The sequence below is a fragment of the Rutidosis leptorrhynchoides genome, chromosome 1 (assembly GCF_046630445.1).
Source record: "Rutidosis leptorrhynchoides isolate AG116_Rl617_1_P2 chromosome 1, CSIRO_AGI_Rlap_v1, whole genome shotgun sequence".
Taxonomy (NCBI): domain Eukaryota; kingdom Viridiplantae; phylum Streptophyta; class Magnoliopsida; order Asterales; family Asteraceae; genus Rutidosis; species Rutidosis leptorrhynchoides.
In genome coordinates this window covers 478,456,566-478,483,272 of record NC_092333.1, presented here as the reverse complement: position 1 = coordinate 478,483,272, position 26,707 = coordinate 478,456,566, and the positions used below count along the sequence as shown (strand labels likewise).

General features: G+C 33.7%; 1 protein-coding gene and 1 pseudogene across 1 annotated transcript in view; both read left to right on the top strand.

The window, feature by feature from the left end:
* LOC139874877 (S-adenosyl-L-methionine:benzoic acid/salicylic acid carboxyl methyltransferase 3-like) overlaps nucleotides 1–26,707 on the top strand; it is a 65,788-nt gene that overhangs the window by 16,852 nt on the left and 22,229 nt on the right. Inside the window, exon 3 of the mRNA XM_071862273.1 lies at nucleotides 3,417–3,836. Within this exon, the coding sequence (XP_071718374.1) occupies nucleotides 3,417–3,836 (420 nt within the window). The remainder of the gene's footprint in view (nucleotides 1–3,416; nucleotides 3,837–26,707) is intronic.
* LOC139886807 (small nucleolar RNA R71) lies at nucleotides 22,676–22,789 on the top strand (annotated as a pseudogene).

Genomic DNA, 26,707 nt, shown 5'->3' with positions numbered 1-26,707 from the left:
CTCAATTTAATAATTTGTGCAAGAAACTTTGCAAATGCCATATTACGGCTTGATAACATACAAATATGAGACCATCCGCTAGATGCGTCTATTAGAACCATGAAATATCAAAATGGTTCACATGATGGATGAATTGGTTCATATATCTTACCTTGAATTCTTTCAAGAAACATTTGTGATTCTTTTTCACAATATACTTTTCATTAATCACCATATGTGCTTTCCATTAATCACCATATGTGTTTTTTTTTTTTTTTTTTTTTTTTTTTTTTTTTTTTTATAAATCACCATATGTGTTTTTTTTTTTTTATCATATATCCTTTTCACCATATACGCTTTTAATCATATGCGCTGTGTTTTTCACCATATGCGCTTTTAATCATATGCGATTTTCATCATATGCGTTGTGCTTTTCATCATATTCGCTTTTTATCATATGCGCTTATCATATGCGATGCGCTTTTTATCATATGCGCTTTTTTATGTGAATAGTAAATTAATTAATTTCGTTTTACTATTCATATGAATTAATTTAGATTTACTATTTTGTTAATTGAGTAATATATATATACATCATATACTTGTGACTCCGAAGGCTCAAATGAATTTGACCATATAGTTATACGTTGTACCTTGCACATTAATTTTCAGTAGAAGCTTTAGATGCATATTATTTTCAGTAGAAGCTTTAGATGCACTTTTTTTTTAATCACCAAATACCACAAACACTTTGTTTGCGTTTGTTCATAGTCATCAATGAAAACCATTTTCTTTAATTTTATTTTATACAATAAAATTAACGCATCATTATTCTTTTCAAAAACAATAATCTATTGTTATTGTTCACTTGTGCCATGTTTAACAACAAAAGTCAACAACCTCTGTCTTGTTTGTTGTGGCAACCAAAAACAACCTTTGCTTTTGTTACCGAGAATCCAAGACCAAAAAACAATTAATTTTTTAATTAATCTTTTATCAAAACCATAAATGATTTTATTGATCTACGTTGATACGGCCATAAAGAATTGACGGCTGACCTACTTTTGTAAGTATATTTCGGCTATCATCCCGAAAACGCACAACGACCTTTTTTTTTTATGAACTATTTGTTTCATATCTAGCTTAGGCAATTATTGTGAACATTTGGTCCCTATAAGAGCATTTATTTTTTAGACTTTTAGTTGATTTGTACTTGTCACAATTAGGGATAGCACCCGCGGGTCGTGGATGCGGATCCATTGGATCCATCACCCGTACCCGCGGATTTTTTTTAAGAGACATCCAATTGAACCCTTGTTCGTTGAAACAATTTGACTATATTTTTACTCCCCATTATTAAACGGGCCATTTTGATGCACACTCTTAAAAAAAATAATTTGTTTTTTAAGTTTTATTATTCAACCTCCTTTTTTCAACGGTCACGTTTTTAACAAAACATTTGACAAGTTTGGAAAAAAGTTTTTTATTGATTATCATCAAAAGTTTTCTATTGTCACTCTACTGGATGGAATTATGGCATACAACCAAAATTGCAACCAACACTACATAAGAACAAAAAGGTTGTTTTTAATTAACATATGTATATGTGTTAAACTCGGAATAATAATAACTTATTTTAGAAAATTAACATAAGACATGTTGAAATATTTTTGTCACATTTAGCTCATCAAGTCTAATACTTATCATTGATAGATTTTATCACGTCTAGGAGATGTTTACTTTTTTCTTGTATTAAGTCCTACTTTCATTTACCTTTGTTTGGAAAAAAGTTTTTTTTTACTTTGCTTTCCCCCTTTCTGTAAAACTCATTTAAACACTTTCTTTGTTTTTTTTTTTTAAAAATTTCCTTTTTTTACGTTACCCGTAAATTATAAATATATAAAAAAAACTTTTTGTTTAAATTTTTTTCTAGTTTTTAAAAGGCCACTTGACCAATTTTTTAATTCTTTCACAACACCTGATATCGTGATCGTGACCTTTCACCAAAGCAAGAGATATTCTTGATAAACTAAACACGGACTCGTGTTTGAAATTGTCGGCCACAAAAAAATTCATTTGATAAAAGTATATATTTTTTTTTAGTTATAGAAGGAGACCACTTCATTTTCAATACTTCATTTTTGACAAAAAACTATTCCATTTTACCATCCCCTTTTTTTTCTTACTTTAACTTTTAAGATATACTTTTAATAAAAATACAAACTACTTTTTCTTATTTTAACTTTTAAGATTTACTTTTAATAAAAATACAAACTACTTTTTGTATTTTAACTTTTAAGATTTACTTTTAATAAAAGTACAAACTACTTTTTCTTATTTTAACTTTTAAGATTTACTTTTAATAAAAATACAAACTATTTTTTTATTTTAACTTTTAAAATTATAAATTTAAGAATAAACATTAGTATGCATGAAATAAATAATGATTAATTGCATAAGTAATCATAAATGTTAGATAACATATAAAGACCCCGTCGTATTCGTATTGATCGGAATTAATCTCGACCCATGGTACCGTGTTGTCAAATGACGTGTTGCGTACATAAAGTACCGTGTTGTCAAATGACGTGTTGCGTACAATCATGAGGTCTTATTAATATAAATATAAATGTTAGTGAAGTTAATAAGAGTTAGATTACAGAAAATATAATTCAGGTGGTATAACCGACCATATATAACTTAAATAACATAAATATAAATGTTAGTGAAGTTAGTAAAAGTTAGATTACAGAAATATAATTCAGGTGGTATAACCGACCATATATAACTTAAATAACATAAATATAAATGTTAGTGAAGTTAGTAAAAGTTAGATTACAGAAATATAATTCAGGTGGTATAACCGACCATATATAACTTAAATAACATAAATATAAATGTTAGTAGTCCAAAATTTGATATATTCGAGTCTGAAAATTATTAATAATTTCATACCTTGATTAGTGATTCGTGTTCGTTTGAGATATCTTTTAATTACACTAAGCTTTTCGTGCTGATAACGTGTTATAATTCAGTAGGCTTATAACTACCTTTAATGGTTATAAGAACAAAGAGAGAAAAAGAGAGAAGAAGGAGAGAAGAAATATTGATATTGATATTTCAAGAGAAAAATGGTGCACCTTAAATGGTTACCATACATGTCTATTTATAGTATAAAATATTACTATGCAAGAAATATAATAATAATAAAATTAACATCCAATCTAGATATTTTATAACACAATCTAGATATTTTATAACAAAATAAAATTTTTAAAAAATTTAATTTTGAGACCCGTTCGACCCATGACCCGGTTTGACCCAAACCCATTTGGGTCTCGATCCAACCCGACCGGTTTTCCAGTCTTACTTATTACACATATCAATCGAAAGGTTTTGCACTTAACTATGATGATTGAAATGCTATGTTTCTCCAGGAAATCGTGATACGAAAAGTGCAACCAATTCTAAAGCTTGCAATTATAAAATGCATTGCTAATTATCATAATGTCTTCGGTCATTGTTTTAAGATAGTAGATATGGGATGCTTATCTAGCAAAAATACACTATTGGTTGCATCTACCATAATACATACAGTCAGTGACGCGTGCGAAGCATATAATCTTAAAACACCACAATTTCAAGTATCCTTGAATGACCTATTTGGAAATGACTTCAATCAATTATTTCAGTTGTTACCTGAATTTTATGCAAAACTTAAAAAGGAGAAGCGCGAAAAGGATTGGTTTGGCCATTGTTTTGTTTCGGCTGTTCCTGGTTCGTTTTATGGTCGACTCTTCCCTGATAGAAGTTTGCACTTTGTTCACTCTTCTTATAGTCTACATTGGCTTTCTCAGGTTTGTATAATCATACCAAGTCTACTGGTTCATCCTACAACTATTGAAGGTTTTACATGATGTTGATTGCTAGTGTGTGTCCAACTTGGAATTTTTTTTAATGTATTCAAGGTCTAAAATGCATTGAATAAAATTGAAAGTTTCTAAAAGAAATACTCTGTATGTAATTAATGTACTAATATTTTTTACGTAAAGAAAATTTATGATTAGTTAGTACTCTGTACGAGCACGTGTTAACAAAACTCTTTTATATAATCAGACATGATTTAAAACCCATGAAAATTTGATTTTACCATTTTCATGACGTCTCAATTTTATTTATTTAAAAAATTTTTACTTATTGACCGGAGGTTTACTCGAAAACAATCTCTCTATCCGTCGAATAAAGAGAGAGAGATGACTTTTTCTACTTTTGAGAGTGTTTTCACTCTGGGTGTGATCGGTGTCGATGGGCCGGTCAAAAATAGCCTTATTACTCTACTTTAGATAAGGTAAGCAAGATTCGTTTCACGGAAAGTTATGGTTAACTAGCAAGCAATTTCAAGGTTAGTTTGGTTGTTTAACTAAAAGTTACTAAGATTTATCAACTAATATTAAAACTTAAACTAAAGTGCAATTGAGAGTGTTGAGATGTAAACAATGAGAGTAAAGCCTTTATCCTTTCACAATCCCAATCTAACATGTATTCATTCAAACAAGTGTTATGTTTACCAAATGTTGATCAAATCTCATAGACAAGACTTCTTAAATTCGTTACTTCTATTATCTTGGGATTAAACTATGAAACCTAGACACTGTGTCTTTATCCCTAATCTAATTAACACTAAGTTGGATCAAGAACACACTGTTAAATCACTATAATTTAACTTGCAATAACTAAACATAGAACTTGCATTAATCAACAATTGATTTGGTTCACAATATCATAATCCATAAGTATTGAAACATCACAAACCACATAATCTTGAATGAAATCATACATATTTTATTTGTTCATGGAAAGGATAAAGTTAAGAAGACTAGCCAAGCATGTTGGTGATGATGATTATGGAGATTCTTGAAGATTGCATGATGAACAACACTTTAATCCTAGCTTGAATCCTTGAGCAATGATGATTTGAGAATGTTTTGGTGTATTTGGGCGTGATCTCTGCTGCAAAAACTGATGGAAAAAGTGTTCCTTTCGTAACCCTAATGGTCTCCTTATATAGGGGTTGGATAACTTGGTCCCAAAGCTAAAATTCGTATTTCCCGGCATCAGCTTTTTTGTGTTGGTGTATTTTACGCCATACCTGGCGTATTTTACGCCAGTGTTGTTTCAGCTTGGGCGTATTTTTACGCCAGAAAGTGGGTTTTGCTCTGGCCAGACCTGAGATGTGGTGTATTTTACGCCCCAACTGGCGTATTTTACGCAATGTTAATTCCTGGGTCATTTTTCGATCTCTTCAATCTTGCCCGCAATCCGCCTTTAACCGTTATTTTCTACCACGTTTCACACCAATATCTTTTCTTGCCTGTAAAACACAAAACCATATCAAAGTATCTCCTTTTTCACTCACACATGATTAATTTCACGTAATTAAGCACAAACGATCGTGTCAAATAGGGACCGATCAAACCCCCCACACTTGGCTTTTTTTTGTCCTCAAGCAAATCTGTTTTTGACTATAAAACAACTATACCGAAGTGGCATTGATTCAAATAACTTTTTGCAAAACAATTTTAACTATGAATTGAGATGTAAAGGCAACTTAGGTCAATCATTCAACACCTCTAACAATTTTTCACCTTAACTACATCAAACCACAAAATGCATCTCATAACACACTTCCTTAATTTACTAATTCTAACACTATGCATAACATTATGAGCCTCAATCATTTTCCCAATTAACAAATGGATCAACACTTAGGACTAAGTGAAACAAATATCCTTCACAACTTTTTCATGATCCATACTTAATCTTTTAACAACAAATACAAATGTATCTAGGTAGCATGTCAAAAGAAACACAAAATGGGTGAAATTACATCCGGGATGGGTTTATTGGGTTAGCCATGACTCGGATAAAAATTAGTGTAAAACGGTTACGAATGTCGAACCAATCAAACTTTATAAGGTTTGGAAATTTTAACGTGACCCTCATTCGTACAGATAAATATATTTAAATCCGAATGTCAACCATAACTAGAATCATGCATATGTTTGTGTTTTTTTCCTCTTTAACTTTTTAACTAGCCAAACTCATGCCCTTGTCTACACTAGTACTAAGTGCATAGCTTCTAAGTCCCGACATCAATGAACCCCCTAAGTCTAATTAGAAATACCCCATACCACAAGCTCGGTGAAGTGGATTTTGGTTACATTGTGTAGTGACCCGAACTTTTTCATGTTTATATATATATTAAATGAAATTTTTATTTACATGATTAAGTGTTTTCAACATGTTAAGCAATCAAACTTGTTAAGACTTGATTAATTGAAATAGGTTTCATATAGACAATTGACCACCCAAGTTGACCGGTGATTCACGAACGTTAAAACTTGTAAAAACTATACGATGACATATATATGGTTATATATATAGTTAACATGATTTTATTATAAGTATGTATCTCATTAGGTATTTTAACAATGAGTTATATACATAAAAATGAGACTATTAATTTAAGAAACTCGAAAAAGATATATATAACGATTATCGTTATAACAACGTCTTACTAGGTACATATGAATCATATTAAGATATTGATACACTTGGTTAATTATGTTAAATGATAAGTAAATATATTATTAAGTGTATTAACAATGAAATACATATGTAAAAATAAGACTACTAACTTAATGATTTCGAAACGAGACATATATGTAACGATTATCGTTGTAACGGCATTTAACTGTATATATATCATACTAAGATATATTATATATCATAATATCAAGATAATATAACAATTTAACATCTCAGTTGTTATAATAAACAATGGTTTAACAACATTCAACAAGATCGTTAACCTAAAGGTTTCGAAACAACATTTACATGTAACGACTAACGATGACTTAACGACTCAGTTAAAATGTATATGCATGTAGTGTTTTAATATGTATTCATATACTTTTGAAAGACTTCAAGACACTTATCAAAATACTTCTACTTAACAAAAATGCTTACAATTACATCCTCGTTCAGTTTCATCAACAATTCTACTCGTATGCACCCGTATTCGTACTCGTACAATACACAGCTTTTAGATGTATGTACTATTGGTATATACACTCCAATGATCAGCTCTTAGCAGCCCATGTGAGTCACCTAACACATGTGAGAACCATCATTTGGCAACTAGCATGAAATATCTCATAAAATTACAAAAATATGAGTAATCATTCATGACTTATTTACATGAAAACAAAATTACATATCCTTTATATCTAATCCATACACCAACGACCAAAAACACCTACAAACACTTTCATTCTTCAATTTTCTTCATCTAATTGATCTCTCTCAAGTTCTATCTTCAAGTTCTAAGTGTTCTTCATAAATTCCAAAAGTTCTAGTTTCATAAAATCAAGAATACTTCCAAGATTGCAAGTTTACTTCCAAGTTTTCTAAATCCATTCCAAGTAATCATCCAAGATCAAGAAACCTTTGTTACTTACAGTAGGTTATCGTTCTAATACAAGGTAATAATCATATTCAAACTTTAATTCAATTTCTATAACTATAACAATCTTATTTCGAGTGGAAATCTTACTTGAAATTGTTTTCGTGTCATGATTCTGCTTCAAGAACTTTCAAGCCATCCAAGGATCCTTTGAAGCTAGATCTATTTTTCTCATTTCCAGTAGGTTTATCCAAGGAACTTGAGGTAGTAATGATGTTCATAACATCATTCGATTCATACATATAAAGCTATCTTATTCGAAGGTTTAAACTTGTAATCACTAGAACATAGTTTAGTTAATTCTAAACTTGTTCGCAAATAAAAGTTAATCCTTCTAACTTGACTTTTAAAATCAACTAAACACATGTTCTATATCTATATGATATGCTAACTTAATGATTTAAAACCTGGAAACACGAAAAACACCGTAAAACCGGATTTACGCCGTCGTAGTAACACCGCGGGCTGTTTTGGGTTAGTTAATTAAAAACTATGATAAACTTTGATTTAAAAGTTGTTATTCTGGGAAAATGATTTTTATTATGAACATGAAACTATATCCAAAAATTATGGTTAAACTCAAAGTGGAAGTATGTTTTCTAAAATGGTCATCTAGACGTCGTTCTTTCGACTGAAATGACTACCTTTACAAAAACGACTTGTAACTTATTTTTCCGACTATAAACCTATACTTTTTCTGTTTAGATTCATAAAATAGAGTTCAATATGAAACCATAACAATTTGATTCACTCAAAACGGATTTAAAATGAAGAAGTTATGGGTAAAACAAGATTGGATAATTTTTTTCATTTTAGCTACGTGAAAATTGGTAACAAATCTATTCCAACCATAACTTAATCAACTTGTATTGTATATTATGTAATCTTGAGATACCATAGACACGTATACAATGTTTTGACCTATCATGTCGACACATCTATATATATTTCGGAACAACCATAGACACTCTATATGTGAATGTTGGAGTTAGTTATACAGGGTTGAGGTTGATTCCAAAATATATATAGTTTGAGTTGTGATCAATACTGAGATACGTATACACTGGGTCGTGGATTGATTCAAGATAATATTTATCGATTTATTTCTGTACATCTAACTGTGGACAACTAGTTGTAGGTTACTAACGAGGACAGCTGACTTAATAAACTTAAAACATCAAAATATATTAAAAGTGTTGTAAATATATTTTGAACATATTTTGAACATACTTTGATATATATGTATATATTGTTATAGGTTCGTGAATCAACCAGTGGCCAAGTCTTACTTCCCGACGAAGTAAAAATCTGTGAAAGTGAGTTATAGTCCCACTTTTAAAATCTAATATTTTTGGGATGAGAATACATGCAGGTTTTATAAATGATTTACAAAATAGACACAAGTACGTGAAACTACATTCTATGGTTGAATTATCGAAATTGAATATGCCCCTTTTTTTATTAAGTCTGGTAATCTAAGAATTAGGGAACAGACACTCTAATTGACGCGAATCCTAAAGATAGATCTATCGGGCCCAACAAGCCCCATCCAAAGTACCGGATGCTTTAGTACTTCGAAATTTATATCATGTCCGAAGGAGGATCCCGGAATGATGGGGATATTCATATATGCATATTGTTAATGTCGATTACCAGGTGTTCACCATATGAATAATTTTTATCTCTATGTATGGGATGTGTATTGAAATATGAAATCTTGTCTTCTATTATTATGATTTGATAATATATAGGTTAAACCTATAGCTCACCAACATTTTTGTTGACGTTTTAAGCATGTTTATTCTTAGGTGATTATTAAGAGCTTCCGCTGTCGCATACTTAAATAAGGACGAGATTTGGAGTCCATGCTTGTATGATATTGTATAAAAACTGCATTCAAGAAACTTATTTTGTTGTAACATATTTGTATTGTAAACCATTATGTAATGGTCGTGTGTAAACAAGATATTTTAGATTATCATTATTTGATAATCTACGTAAAGCTTTTTAAACCTTTATTGATGAAATAAAGGTTATGGTTTGTTTTAAAATGAATGCAGTCTTTGAAAAACGTCTCATATAGAGGTCAAAACCTCGCAACGAAATCAATTAATATGGAACGTTTTTAATCAATAAGAACGGGACATTTCAGTTGGTATCCGAGCGTTGGTCTTAGAGAACCAAAAAATTTGCATTAGTGTGTCTTATCGAGTTTGTTAGGATGCATTAGTGAGTCTGGACTTCGACCGTGTTTTCTTTAAAAATGATTGCTTAACATTTTTGTTGAAAACTATATATTATTAACATGTATATATTATGTGATATATTAATCTCTTAACATGTTTGATATTATGTGATAGATGTCTACCTCTAGCACAAATCCCATTGACTCACCTAATAATAACAAAGAGTCGAATATATATTGGACTGATTCACAAGTTCCCGAAGAAGAACCAGAAGAAGAATCAGAACCGGAAGAAGAATCAGAACCGGAAGAGGAGGAACCGGAGGAGGAAATAGAACCGGTGGGGGAAATAATAAAACGGTTAAGTAAAAGAAAATCCTCAACCAACCGACCAAGGTTAATTATGGTCAATGGTGTTTCCGCCAAGGAAGCAAAATATTGGGAGGATTACCAATTCTCCGATGAATCGGATTCCGACGAGAATTCCGATGATGTTATAGAAATTACCCTAACTGAATTTAAAAAGGCAAAAGAAAATAATAAGGGAAAGGGCATAAAAATAGAGAAATCTAATTCCAACCCCGATGAACTTTATATGTATCGTCAACCCCCGAAGCCCTTAAGTTGTAACAATGACCCGGGAACCTCTAAACCACCAGGTTTTTCTAAACCAATGTGAAAAACGACGGCTCGTATTAGGGGAACATCATATATCCCTAGAAACTTGGTAAAACGAACCAAAACCGAAGAAGAAGAAGAAACAAGCGAGTCGGAATAAGATAGTTGTATTCGTGTGGTGTAATATATGTAATATAGTGTGCTTATGCTTTATGATATATGTAAAAATTGCTTGTATTAATAAGTATTTTTTTTTATGAATCTAACTCTTGTCTATTTTACAGTATAAAAACACAAAATGGATAGACAACCCAATATTTTAAGAGACCTACCCGGAGACATGATTGATGAAATCTTGTCTAGAGTCGGTCAGAATTCTTCGGCACAACTATTTAAGGCGAGATCAGTTTGTAAGACATTCGAAGAACGTTTCAAGAATGCCTTGGTTTATAAAAGGCTTTCGTTCGAAAGATGGGGGATATCACATTGGAAAATCCATAAGTTACGATGTGTTTACTTTGACGCATACATTGCGGGGAACCCAAATGCTATTTTACGCAATGGGTTAAGAAATTATTTTGACTCAATATATCCGAATATTGGACTTCGTGATTTAGAAAAAGCGGCTAACATGCAACATAAAGAAGCATGCTATGCTTACGGGTTAGTAATGTTCGCTTCTCACCAAAGTGAGAAAAAGAACATCGGGATACAACTATTAAACAAAACATTCCCACAAGTGACAGAGTCGGTAATTGGGGTAAGAAATGAGGTTTTTAGGTTATTACGAGACTGTTGGTCATTACGTAACCCTCATCCCTTTGACGACGTTACAACACGCTGTCTTATCAACGGCCATAACGGTTATGTTCCACAAGACCAAGGATGGGAAGTAGTCCTAGTAAAACCAGAATGCATGACTTGTTTCTGGACGTATGAATTACGTGTCTTTATTGCCTTTGCTGAACGACTTGTGTACTAGCTAGAATTATCTTCACAACTATCTTGTATCAAAGTTATTGTGTGCTATATTTCATGCTATATGTAAAATAAGCGGTATTGTAAGTTTGTAAAATATTGTATAAAAGTTTGAACGCGAAATATTATTATAATCAATTTTTCATATAGAATTGTAGTAGTTGAATTGTATATTAGCTACTAAGTATGAACTTAACGGGTAGGTACTACCCGAATTTAAACTTATAAAACGCTAATATGAAGAAAAAGCTTTTATAAATGAGTTCATATTATGCTATGAGATACTATTGACTGCTCTTAATATTCTGTATGATTAACTTGTTTCATTTGACTATTTGAAGGAAATGGCACCGACTACTCGATAAACCTTGAATATGAGCGAAGAGGAATTTCGTGCATTTCTTGCTTCAAACATAGCTGCAGTACAGGCTGCGCTACATACCAACAATAACCTTGGATCTAGCAGTACAGGAAATCGTGTAGGATGCACCTACAAAGAATTCACTGCCTGCAAACCTTTGGAATTTGATGGAACCGAAGGACCGATCGGATTGAAACGATGGACCGAGAAGGTCGAATCGGTGTTTGCCATAAGTAAGTGTACTGAAGAGGACAAAGTGAAGTACGCTACGCATACCTTCACAGGTTCTGCGTTAACATGGTGGAATACCTATCTAGAGCAAGTGGGACAAGACGATGCGTACGCACTACCGTGGTCAGCATTCAAGCACTTGATGAACGAGAAGTACCGTCCCAGAACCGAGGTCAATAAGCTCAAGACAGAACTTAGAGGGTTACGAACCCAAGAATTTGATATTACCACGTACGAAAGACGATTCACAGAATTGTGCCTATTGTGTCCGGGAGCGTTCGAAGATGAGGAAGAGAAGATCGACGCGTTTGTGAAAGGATTACCGGAAAGAATCCAAGAAGATATAAGTTCACACGAGCCCGCCTCCATACAACAGGCATGTAGAATGGCTCACAAACTAGTGAACCAGATTGAAGAAAGAATTAAAGAACAGACTGCTGAAGAGGCCAATGTGAAGCAAGTCAAAAGAAAGTGGGAGGAAAACGGTGATAAGAATCACCAATACAACAACAACAGCAATTACAACAATAATCGCAACAATCATCCCAACAACAACAACAACAACAACAACAACAACAACAACAACAACAACAACAACAACAACAACAACAACAACAACAGCAACTACAACAATCATCCCAACAACAATAATAACCGCAACAACAACAATAATCAGAAGCAGCTATGCCAAAGGTGTGAAAAGTATCACTCGGGGTTCTGTACCAAATTTTGCAACAAGTGTAAAAGAAATGGTCATAGCGCGGCGAAGTGTGAGGTCTACGGACCAGGGGTTAATAGAACGAAAGGAACAAATGGTGTCGGAACGAGTAATGGCGGAGCAAGTCGTGACGGAGCAAGTTATGCCAATGTAGTTTGTTATAAATGTGGAAAACCGGGCCACATTATTAGAAATTGCCCGAACCAGGAGAACACGAATGGACAAGGCCGCGGAAGAGTTTTCAATATTAATGCGGCAGAGGCACAGGAAGACCCGGAGCTTGTTACTGGTACGTTTCTTATTGACAATAAATCTGCTTACGTTTTATTTGATTCAGGTGCAGATAGAAGCTATATGAGTAAAGATTTTTGTGCTAAATTAAGTTGTCCATTGACGCCTTTGGATAGTAAATTTTTACTCGAATTAGCAAATGGTAAATTAATTTCATCAGATAATATATGTCGGAATCAAGAAATTAAACTGGTTAGCGAAACATTTAAGATTGATTTGATACCAGTAGAGTTAGGGAGTTTTGATGTGATAATCGGTATGGACTGGTTGAAAGAAGTGAAAGCAGAGATCGTTTGTTACAAAAATACAATTCGCATTATACGAGAAAAAGGAAAACCCTTAATGGTGTACGGAGAAAAGGGCAACACGAAGCTACATCTTATTAGTAATTTGAAGGCACAAAAACTAATAAGAAAAGGTTGCTATGCTGTTCTAGCACACGTCGAGAAAGTACAAACTGAAGAAAAGAGCATCAATGATGTTCCCATTGCAAAAGAATTTCCCGATGTATTTCCGAAAGAATTACCGGGATTACCCCCACATCGATCCGTTGAATTTCAAATAGATCTTGTACCAGGAGCGGCACCAATAGCTCGTGCTCCTTACAGACTCGCACCCAGCGAGATGAAAGAACTGCAAAGCCAATTACAAGAACTTTTAGAGCGTGGTTTCATTCGACCATGCATATCACCGTGGGGAGCTCCTGTTTTGTTTGTCAAGAAGAAAGATGGTACATTCAGGTTGTGTATCGACTACCGAGAGTTGAACAAACTTACCATCAAGAACCGGTACCCACTACCGAGAATCGACGACTTATTTGATCAACTACAAGGCTCGTCTGTTTATTCAAAGATTGACTTACGTTCCGGGTATCATCAAATGCGGCTGAAAGAAGATGATATTTCAAAGACTGCTTTCAGAACATGTTACGGTCATTACGAGTTTATGGTCATGCCGTTTGGTTTAACTAATGCACCAGCTATGTTCATGGACCTTATGAACCGAGTGTGTGGGCCATATCTTGACAAGTTTGTCATTGTTTTCATCAATGACATACTTATTTACTCAAAGAATGATTAAGAGCACGAAGAACATTTGAGAAAAGTGCTAGAAGTATTGAGGAAAGAAAAACTGTACGCTAAGTTTTCAAAGTGTGCATTTTGGTTGGAAGAAGTTCAATTCCTCGGTCACATAGTGAACAAAGAAGGTATCCAGGTGGACCCGGCAAAGATCGAAACCGTTGAAAATTGGGAAACCCCAAAAACTCCGAAGCATATACGTCAATTTTTAGGATTGGCTGGTTACTACAGAAGTTTCATCCAAGATTTCTCCAAAATAGCAAAACCCTTGACTGCATTAACGCATAAAGGGAAGAAATTTGAATGGAAGGATGAACAAGAGAAGGCGTTTCACTTATTGAAGAAAAAACTAACTACGGCACCTATATTGTCATTGCCTGAAGGGAATGATGATTTTGTGATTTATTGTGACGCATCAAAGCAAGGTCTCGGTTGTGTATTAATGCAACGGACGAAGGTGATTGCTTATGCATCTAGACAATTGAATATTCACGAGCAAAATTATACGACGCATGATTTGGAATTAGGCGCGGTTGTTTTTGCATTAAAGACTTGGAGGCACTACTTATATGGGGTCAAAAGTATTATATATACCGACCACAAAAGTCTTCAACACATATTTAATCAGAAACAACTGAATATGAGGCAGCGTAGGTGGATTGAATTGTTGAATGATTACGACTTTGAGATTCGTTACCACCCGGGGAAGGCAAATATGGTAGCCGATGCCTTGAGCAGGAAGGACAGAGAACCCATTCGAGTAAAATCTATGAATATAATGATTCATAATAACCTTACTACTCAAATAAAGGAGGCGCAACAAGGAGTTTTAAAAGAGGGAAATTTAAAGGATGAAATACCCAAAGGATCGGAGAAGCATCTTAATATTCGGGAAGCCGGAACCCGGTATAGGGCTGAAAGGATTTGGGTACCAAAATTTGGAGATATGAGAGAAATGGTACTTAGAGAAGCTCATAAAACCAGATACTCAATACATCCTGGAACGGGGAAGATGTACAAGGATCTCAAGAAACATTTTTGGTGGCCGGGTATGAAAGCCGATGTTGCTAAATACGTAGGAGAATGTTTGACGTGTTCTAAGGTCAAAGCTGAGCATAAAAAACCATCAGGTCTACTTCAACAACCCGAAATACCGGAATGGAAATGAGAAAACATTACCATGGATTTCATCACTAAATTGCCAAGGACTGCAAGTGGTTTTGATACTATTTGGGTAATAGTTGATCGTCTCACCAAATCAGCACACTTCCTGCCAATAAGAGAAGATGACAAGATGGAGAAGTTAGCACGAATGTATTTGAAGGAAGTCGTCTCCAGACATGGAATACCAATCTCTATTATCTCTGATAGGGATGGTAGATTTATTTCAAGATTCTGGCAGATATTACAGCAAGCATTAGGAACTCGTCTAGACATGAGTACTGCCTATCATCCACAAACTGATGGGCAGAGCGAAAGGACGATACAAACGCTTGAAGACATGCTACGAGCATGTGTTATTGATTTCGGAAACATTTGGGATCGACATCTATCGTTAGCAGAATTTTTCTACAACAACAGCTACCATTCAAGCATTGAGATGGCGCCGTTTGAAGCACTTTATGGTAGAAAGTACAGGTCTCCGATTTGTTGGAGTGAAGTGGGGGATAGACATATTACGGGTCCGGAGATAATACAAGAAACTACCGAGAAGATCATCCAAATTCAACAACGATTGAAAACCGCCCAAAGTCGACAAAAGAGCTACGCTGACATTAAAAGAAAAGATATAGAATTTGAAATTGGAGAGATGGTCATGCTTAAAGTTGCACCTTGGAAAGGCGTTGTTCGATTTGGTAAACGAGGGAAATTAAATCCAAGGTATATTGGACCATTCAAGATTATTGATCGTGTCGGACCAGTAGCTTACCGACTTGAGTTACCTCAACAACTCGCTGCTGTACATAACACTTTCCACGTCTCGAATTTGAAGAAATGTTTTGCTAAAGAAGATCTCACTATTCCGTTAGATGAAATCCAAATTAACGAAAAACTTCAATTCATCGAAGAACCCGTCGAAATAATGGATCGTGAGGTTAAAAGACTTAAGCAAAACAAGATACCAATTGTTAAGGTTCGATGGAATGCTCGTAGAGGACCCGAGTTCACCTGGGAGCGTGAAGATCAGATGAAGAAGAAATACCCGCATCTATTTCCAGAAGATTCGTCAACACCTTCAACATCTTAAAATTTCGGGACGGAATTTATTTAACGGGTAGGTACTGTAGTGACCCGAACTTTTCCATGTTTATATATATTAATTGAGATTGATATTTACATGATTAAATGTTTCCAACATGTTAAGCAATCAAACTTGTTAAGACTTGATTAATTGAAATAGGTTTCATATAGACAATTGACCACCCAAGTTGACCGGTGATTCACGAACGTTAAAAATTGTAAAAACTATACGATGACATATATATGGTTATATATATAGGTAACATGATTTTATTATAAGTATGTATCTCATTAGGTATTTTAACAATGAGTTATATACACAAAAATGAGACTATTAATTTAAGAAACTCGAAAACGATATATATAACGATTATCGTTATAACAACGTCTTACTAGGTACATATGAATCATATTAAGATATTGATACACTTGGTTAATTATGTTAAATGATAAGTAAATATATTATTAAGTGTATTAACAATGAAATACATATGTAAAAATAAGACTACTAACTTAATGATTTCGAAACGAGACATATATGTAACGATTATCGTTGTAACGACATTTAACTGTATATATATCATAATAAGATATATTATATATCATAATATCATGATAATATAACAATTTAACATCTCATTTGTTATAATAAACAATGGGTTAAGAACATTCAACAAGATCGTTAACCTAAAGGTTTCAAAACAACATTTACATGTAACGACTAACGATGACTTAACGACTCAGTTAAAATGTATATACATGTAGTGTTTTAATATGTATTCATACACTTTTGAAAGACTTCAAGACACTTATCAAAATACTTCTACTTAACAAAAATACTTACAATTACATCCTCGTTCAGTTTCATCAACAATTCTACTCGTATGCACCCGTATTCGTACTCGTACAATACACAGCTTTTAGATGTATATACTATTAGTATATACACTCCAATGATCAGCTCTTAGCAGCCCATGTGAGTCACCTAACACATGTGGGAACCATCATTTGGCAACTAGCATGAAATATCTCATAAAATTACAAAAATATGAGTAATCATTCATGACTTATTTACATGAAAACAAAATTACATATCCTTTATATCTAATCCATACACCAACGACCAAAAACACCTACAAACACTTTCATTCTTCAATTTTCTTCATCTAATTGATCTCTCTCAAGTTCTATCTTCAAGTTCTAAGTGTTCTTCATAAATTCCAAAAGTTCTAGTTTCATAAAATCAAGAATACTTCCAAGATTGCAAGTTTACTTCCAAGTTTTCTAAATCCATTCCAAGTAATCATCCAAGATCAAGAAACCTTGGTTACTTACAGTAGGTTATCTTTCTAATACAAAGTAATAATCATATTCAAACTTTAATTCAATTTCTATAACTATAACAATTTTATTTCGAGTGGAAATCTTACTTGAAATTGTTTTCGTGTCATGATTCTGCTTCAAGAACTTTCAAGCCATCCAAGGATCCTTTGAAGAAAGATCTATTTTTCTCATTTCCAGTAGGTTTATCCAAGGAACTTGAGGTAGTAATGATGTTCATAACATCATTCGATTCATACATATAAAGCTATCTTATTCGAAGGTTTAAACTTGTAATCACTAGAACATAGTTTAGTTAATTCTAAATTTGTTCGCAAATAAAAGTTAATCCTTCTAACTTGACTTTTAAAATCAACTAAACACATGTTCTATATCTATATGATATGCTAACTTAATGATTTAAAACATGGAAACACGAAAAACACCGTAAAACCGGATTTACGCCGTCGTAGTAACACCGCGGGCTGTTTTGGGTTAGTTAATTAAAAACTATGATAAACTTTGATTTAAAAGTTGTTATTCTGGGAAAATGATTTTTATTATGAACATGAAACTATATCCAAAAATTATGGTTAAACTCAAAGTGGAAGTATGTTTTCTAAAATGGTCATCTAGACGTCGTTCTTTCGACTGAAATGACTACCTTTACAAAAACGACTTGTAACTTATTTTTCCGACTATAAACCTATACTTTTTCTGTTTAGATTCATAAAATAGAGTTCAATATGAAACCATAGCAATTTGATTCACTCAAAACGGATTTAAAATGAAGAAGTTATGGGTAAAACAAGATTGGATAATTTTTCTCATTTTAGCTACGTGAAAATTGGTAACAAATCTATTCCAACCATAACTTAATCAACTTGTATTGTATATTATGTAATCTTGAGATACCATAGACACGTATACAATGTTTCGACCTATCATGTCGACACATCTATATATATTTCGGAACAACCATAGACACTCTATATGTGAATGTTGGAGTTAGCTATACAGGGTTGAGGTTGATTCCGAAATATATATAGTTTGAGTTGTGATCAATACTGAGATACGTATACACTGGGTCGTGGATTGATTCAAGATAATATTTATCGATTTATTTTTGTACATCTAACTGTGGACAACTAGTTGTAGGTTACTAACGAGGACAGCTGACTTAATAAACTTAAAACATCAAAATATATTAAAAGTGTTGTAAATATATTTTGAACATACTTTGATATATATGTATATATTGTTATAGGTTCGTGAATCAACCAGTGACCAAGTCTTACTTCCCGACGAAGTAAAAATCTGTAAAAGTGAGTTGTAGTCCCACTTTTAAAATCTAATATTTTTGCGATGAGAATACATGCAGGTTTTATAAATGATTTACAAAATAGACACAAGTACGTGAAACTACATTCTATGGTTGAATTATCGAAATCGAATATGCCCCTTTTTTATTAAGTCTGGTAATCTAAGAATTATGGAACATACACCCTAATTGACGCGAATCCTAAAGATAGATCTATCGGGCCCAACAAGCCCCATCCAAAGTACCGGATGCTTTAGTACTTCGAAATTTATATCATGTCCGAAGGAGGATCCCGGAATGATGGGGATATTCATATATGCATATTGTTAATGTCGATTACCAGGTGTTCACCATATGAATAATTTTTATCTCTATGTATGGGATGTGTATTGAAATATGAAATCTTGTGGTCTATTATTATGATTTGATAATATATAGGTTAAACCTATAGCTCACCAACATTTTTGTTGACGTTTTAAGCATGTTTATTCTCAGGTGATTATTAAGAGCTTCCGCTGTCGCATACTTAAATAAGGACGAGATTTGGAGTCCATGCTTGTATGATATTGTGTAAAAACTGCATTCAAGAAACTTATTTTGTTGTAACATATTTGTATTATAAACCATTATGTAATGGTCGTGTGTAAACATGATATTTTAGATTATCATTATTTGATAATCTACGTAAAGCTTTTTAAACCTTTATTGATGAAATAAAGGTTATGGTTTGTTTTAAAATGAATGCAGTCTTTGACAAACGTCTCATATAGAGGTCAAAACCTCGCAACGAAATCAATTAATATGGAACGTTTTTAATCAATAAGAACGGGACATTTCAACATGTTCCTTCCATCCTTTTTATTCTTACAAAACAAAAACAAAAGAAACATAAAATCTAACTAGCCCACTTTCGTAGGGAACACGATTGCACTTAGCATGTGCAATAAGCCTTTAAACCACCCAATTCCCTCAGGTGGACGAGTTTTGTCTCGTGAGAACTTGCAGTGAACATACCCACAAAGTTCATTTATCTAATAAATAAAGAAAAATAATATATAAATAAATTAAAGAAGACTTACAAACTCTACACATAGTTCGTGAAGTTTTTATTTCTGAGTCGTGCACACGACTCGTTCTCTACTTCAGCTAATTCCGGGACTGTAGAAGATTCCTCCTTCTCTCGCTTTGTGAGAATCTTCATTAACTCTAATTTTTCACAACTTAGACTCCAACCATGCATCATCTTCCTTGGTGACTTGCATTAACTCAAATAATTTATCTTTTTCTTTAGGAGACAAGTTACACACAAGACAGTTACTCAAACTTTCATCTCCTCTACTCCTAGCATCATGGACCCGTCTATGTAATTTTCTCATGGAGCGATTAATCACCGGGTTATCGTTATCTTCCTCTACCTTATCATGCGATCTCACAAAAATACGTGGTGGATTTTCCTCGTCTCTCCCACACTTAGGCCCCTCAAGATCCTCTAAATTTGAAGACACCTCATAATTAACTTGAGAATTCAACTTTACATTCTTATTCACGTTGATCTTGTGACCTCCAAACCTTTCAACAAGTTTTTCTACGGTTCCCCCCGTTACTTCGACTACCTTTCCATCGGATTGTTCAGATTTTTCAAGTGTAGCATCAGACACATTCCGAACACACATATTCGCCATTTTATCACTAGATACATGCTCAATCGTCTTCGGAGTTACCAATTGTTCGTCCTCTTCGCATTTAGAAACTTTTTCTTCTGCCCCAACAAATGTGGATACTGCCATCACGGTTTCCTTCACCGGCAATGAACAAGTGGTGGTAATAGACGAACTCAACTTGGTTTTAAGAACTCGACTCGGATTTTTCAACTCGCGCTCAAGATTTTGGATCGATTCTTGTTGACTCATCAAAATTTCTGCATTAGTTCTTATTTGAGATTCCATGAATTCACTCGTCATACCCTCTTCACTAAATTTCCTTACATCCTCTTTCTCTTTCACATCCGGTGCATACTTTTGAACCTGTTCATGGTTAGTATCCAACAAAAAACAATCCTGGACATCCGGTGTATGTAATGAATTAAAAATATTAATCCGTGATCTCTTATTATCAAAGGAAATATCCATAACCCCGGTTCTACAATTGATAAGAGCATCAGTTGTGGCCAAAAATGGACGACCAAGAATGATCATCGGTTGGGTCTCCCTAAAAGTGGTCTCAATGTCCATAACAATAAAATCTACCGGGTAATAAAAGTCTTCCACTTTCACAATCACATTTTCCAACATACCCCTTGGAGTTCTCATTGACCGGTCTGCAAGTTGGATGAAAATATCAGTTCGTTTTAAAGTTCCCAACTCGTACCGGTCAACAAAACTTGATGGAAGTATGTTAATACTAGCCCCCAAATCCAATAAAGCCTTTTTGACATTAACATTACCCACCGTAACCGAAATTAATGGTGTCCCCGGGTCCTTAAACTTCGGTGGAAGTGAACCAGAAATGACCGTACTCACTTTTTCAGTTGATTTTACCTTTTTGGGCAATGGTGCATTTAGTTTCCGTTTTTGAACACACAAATCTTTTAAAAATTTAGCATATGCAGGGATTTGTTTGATTGCATCAATAAGTGGGATATTGATTTTTACTTGTTTAAACGTTTTCCACATATCATCTGTTTTTTATCCCTTTTTCCCATAAGAGAATTGGTTTGGGGCCTCCAAAGCCTCGGGGAATGGAATAGTATTAGTCATATCCATTTCCTCAAACTTTTCAACTTCCGGTTTTTCCACATTTAACCCAACCCCAAAATCCACGGGAACCTCATTAGCATCATTACTCAAATCATTTAAAATGGGAGACTTACCTGGACCATACTTGATTTCTGATTTCTTGGGCATTTTTACCTTATTATCATATGTCTTTCCACTCCTTAAAGTGCCCACCATGTTCACTTCATGTCCTCTTCCTTGGTCCTTATGATTTGGATTTAGAACCGTGTAACTTGGAATTGTACCTGGCTCCCGATTTCCTTTACTTTTCGCTACATTACCAATCTCCTTAGCCAATGCACCAATTGACTTGTTTTTCACTTCCACTATTTTCCGCATTTCAGAGATAAACGCATCCATCTTGGCATCCGAGCTAGATGGCTGATTGGGTGGAGCATTGTTTTGATTTTGGTTTTGATTTTGGCCTTGATTTTGGTTTTGGTTTTGGTTTCGGTTGTTGGGATAAGGATTTTGATAGTTTCTTTGATAGTTGCCTTGGTTTTGAATTTTTTTTTGCGATCTTTGTTGGTTACCTTGGGTAGCATTTAGAGCATTATTATTGCTCCAACTAAAATTAGGATGGTTTCTCCAAACCGGATTATACGTGTTGGAGTATGGATCAAATCTCCGTCCCTGCACTTCATTAACTTGTTCCTCCACTATTTGTTGACTCACCGGTGGAATCCCATTTCTACATCCATATGAAAAGTGAGAAGGATCTCCACAAATCTCACAAACCTCCTGAACCTGCGATACATTACAAGCAAGACCCTGGTTTGGGTTGTTAAATATAAGCATTTTCAAATCATCTAATTATTGCTCTAAGTTCCTAGATGAACCACCCGAGTCGGAAACATGATTCACTCGGGAGGTACTAGGTTGTTTACGATTAACTGAAGCTTGGGTTATCGAACCCTTGCTTAACTGCTCAAAGAAGGTCCATTCGTCCTCACTAGATCGAGTTAAAAATGCCCCACCACTAGCCGCCAAAAGAAATTGCCTATTTTGGGAATCCAAACTATCATAGAAAACTTTAACCAATTCCCACTTTGGTATCTCATGGTGCGGGCATGCTCTAAGTAACTCCTTCAGACGCTCGTACGCTTCATGAAATAATTCACCGGGTATTTGTCTAAAAGATTTTATTTGCGTACGCATGTCTGAAGTTTTACTTATAGGATAAAACTCCTCTAAAAGCCGTTTTTTCATCTCCGCCCAAGTATTAATACTCCGGGCGGGCAAAGAGAGAAACCATCGTTTTGCCTTATCTTTAAGTGAATAAGGAAATAATCGCAGACGTACCTCATCATTGGTGAAACCGTTTACCTGATTAGTAGCACATATTGAAAGGACCCGTCCTAATCCATTCGGACAAAGTCCATATCGATTATAAATGATTCACAATAGTTGATTACATCGCGAGGTTCTTGACCTCTATATGATACCTTTTACAAACATTACATTCGTTTTTGAAAAGACAGTCTTTCATTACATCGAAAATTGACAACAAGCATACCATTTCATAATATATCTTACTATAATTGACTTAATAATAATCTTGATGAACTCAACGACTCGAATGCAACGTCTTTTGAAATATGTCATGAATGACTCCAAGTAATATCTCTAAATGAGCAAATACACAGCGGAAGATTTCTTTCGTACCTGAGAATAAACATGCTTTCAAGTGTCAACCAAAAGGTTAGTGAGTTCATTAGTTTAACATAAATAATCATTTCATAATTTTAATAGATCACAAGATTTCCATTTCTCATAAATATACGTCCCATGCATAGAGACAAAAATATCATTCATATGGATTGAACACCTGGTAACCGACATTCACAATATACATATAAGAATATCCCCATCATTCCGGGATCCTCCTTCGGACATGATATAAATTTCGAAGTACTAAAGTATCCGGTACTTTGGATGGGGCTTGTTGGGCCCGATAGATCTATCTTTAGGATTCGCGTCAATTAGGGTGTCTGTTCCCTAATTCTTAGATTACCAGACTAAATAAAAAGGGGCATATTCGATTTCAATCATTCAACCATATAATGTAGTTTCAATTACTTGTGTCTATTTCGTAAAACATTTATAAAAATTGCGCATGTATTCTCAGCCCAAAAACGTAAAGAGTAAAAAGGGAGCAAAAGAACTCACCTTATGTATTTTGTAGTAAAAATACATATAACGACATTAAACAACTGAACAATGCAGGATTGGCCTTGGATTCACGAACCTATATCATTTGTGTATTTATTAATATTCATAGTTATACTTGAGTACATATATATACATACATATATATATATATATATACATACATATATATATATATATATATATATATATATATGTATTAGTTATATCATTTTTATGTTATATATATATATATATATATATATATATATATATATATATATATATATATATATATATATATATATATATATATATATATATATATATATATTGATGAAAATCAAAGGACCCGTTGGAAGACAAACGCTCTTCGCAACAGATGATTAAATCACAAACGTGAATTAACCTATAAAAAAGTTACGTACGAAGGCTCACGTACACATGAAAACGAGTATAAAACTCAAGCTCTAATTAATTCCAAAAGATAGCTATGTTGAAACGTTTACATGTGGTGTATATATAATAAAATAAACTATAAACTGTAACCGATTAAGAATTCTAATCTATTATGAGTCTACACCTAATTTAAGTGATTAAATAATTTAAATAAATAGATAGATATAGATATATAATAATAATCTAATAATCTTAATAAAATAAACTAGCAATCTTTGTCTCCAAGTAATCCAACGAGTCTTCAGGCTCATTTCACGTTGCGTTCCACATCAGTCTTCCCCACCTGAAAAGAACTCGCCCTCGAGTTCCAACTCAAGTAAAACGATATGCCTGGGTTAAAGACAAACCAATCAATGACAACTCAGAGAATAGTGTAACTCAAATAAAATGATATGCCCGGGTCAAATACAAACACACCAATTACAAATTCATCATTGTCATTCGTAGTAAGTTTGCGACGACCTCTTGTAAAAATCTCATGCACAAAACCCCTTTGACCATTAAACGCTCTTCGCAACAGATGATTAAATCACAAACGTGAATTAACCTATAAAAAAGTTACGTACGAAGGCTCACGTACACATGAAAACGAGTATAAAACTCAAGCTCTAAATAATTCCAAAAGATAGCTATGTTGAAACGTTTACATGTGGTGTATATATAATAAAATAAACTATAAACTGTAACCGATTAAGAATTCTAATCTACTATGAGTCTACACCTAATTTAAGTGATTAAATAATTTAAATTAATAGATAGATATAGATATATAATAATAATCTAATAATCTTAATAAAATAAACTAGCAATCTTTGTCTCCAAGTAATCCAACAAGTCTTCAGGCTCATTTTACGTTGCGTTCCACATCAGTCTTCCCCACCTGAAAAGAACTCGCCCTCGAGTTCCAACTCAAGTAAAACGATATGCCGGGGTTAAAGACAAACCAATCAATGACAACTCAGAGAATAGTGTAACTCAAATAAAATGATATGCCCGGGTCAAATACAAACACACCAATTACAAATTCATCATTGTCATTCCTAGTAAGTTTGCGACGACCTCTTGTAAAAATCTCATGCACAAAACCCCTTTGACCATTCTCCCCTTCTTGAAAAGAACTCGACCTCGAGTTCTCAATGCTAAACACAAGCAAATCTTCTTTATTATTCCTCTTGCTTGCATCCAAGGAGCTATTTATAGAAGCAATTAAAATCTTATTTCCTCCGTTATCTTTGGAAATTGTTACATCGTCACTTTTAGCAACGATACATTCGGAACTCGCGACTACTTTACATATGGCTAAATTCTCCTCTTTTTTACCTTCGTTAACACTAATAACAACTTCATCACTCTCCACCTCCTTGACTTCATCTTGAGCGATAATATTCAATTCATCAACTATATTGCCAACTGAAGTTAGTTGTAGTGGCGACAACTCATCTTCATTGACAAATTGTGATTCGTGTAATTGTTCATGCTCATTAGAAATCGGGTTTAAATCTCCATCTTGTGTTACTGGAGTAGGAACATCCACATTCAATAATTGTTCAACTTTTAGTTCTTCCTCCGAAACTCCTAGAAGCACATCATTTGAAGATGATTCATCATCATCATTTAAATTGTACAATGGTGATGATACTTCCGGCTCATAAGGGATGCGATCCTCGTTGTAAATATCTTGAAATTCATAGTTTGAGTATGAATAATCATCATATAAGCGACGATGATGATGTTTTGGTTGTCGGATTCGTCGGGGTGGTTGTTGTTGGTAGAAGATGGTGTGTTGATAATATGGTGGATGGTATTCTAGGAGTTCATATTGATAGTATTGTTGTAATTCAACCCAAGCATCATAAGTAGCTCTTCGGGCTTCTTCTTCAAGCCATCATCGTTTTGCACGCTCGTTGGATTTATTAACTATATCTAGCGTGTTCTTGAGTTCTTTGAAGGCGATAGCGAGATCGCGACTTTGATTACCCTTATCGTCGGCCATTGAAACAAGAAAAAAAAATGAAAATTTTTTTGCGATGAACAGTGCCAAGTCGTGAACAGTAATTACGACGATGAACAGTAAATCTTACGAGATGAACAGTGTTTCGATGATGAACAGTAACTTTTTTTTTTTTTGAGATAGGATGTCAAAACCCAAACGTGGGAGAGACCCAAGTAATCGAATTAAGATATGTGAGATAAACTATCAAAATCTAAACGTGGGAGAAACCCAACTAATTGGAATTATGATAGATTGGATCGATTGCTCTGATACCAATTGATGAAGATCAAAGGACCCGTTGGAAGACAAACGCTCTTCGCAACAGATGATTAAATCACAAACGTGAATTAACCTATAAAAAAGTTACGTACGAAGGCTCACGTACACATGAAAACGAGTATAAAACTCAAGCTCTAATTAATTCCAAAAGATAGCTATGTTGAAACATTTACATATGGTGTATATATAATAAAATAAACTATAAAC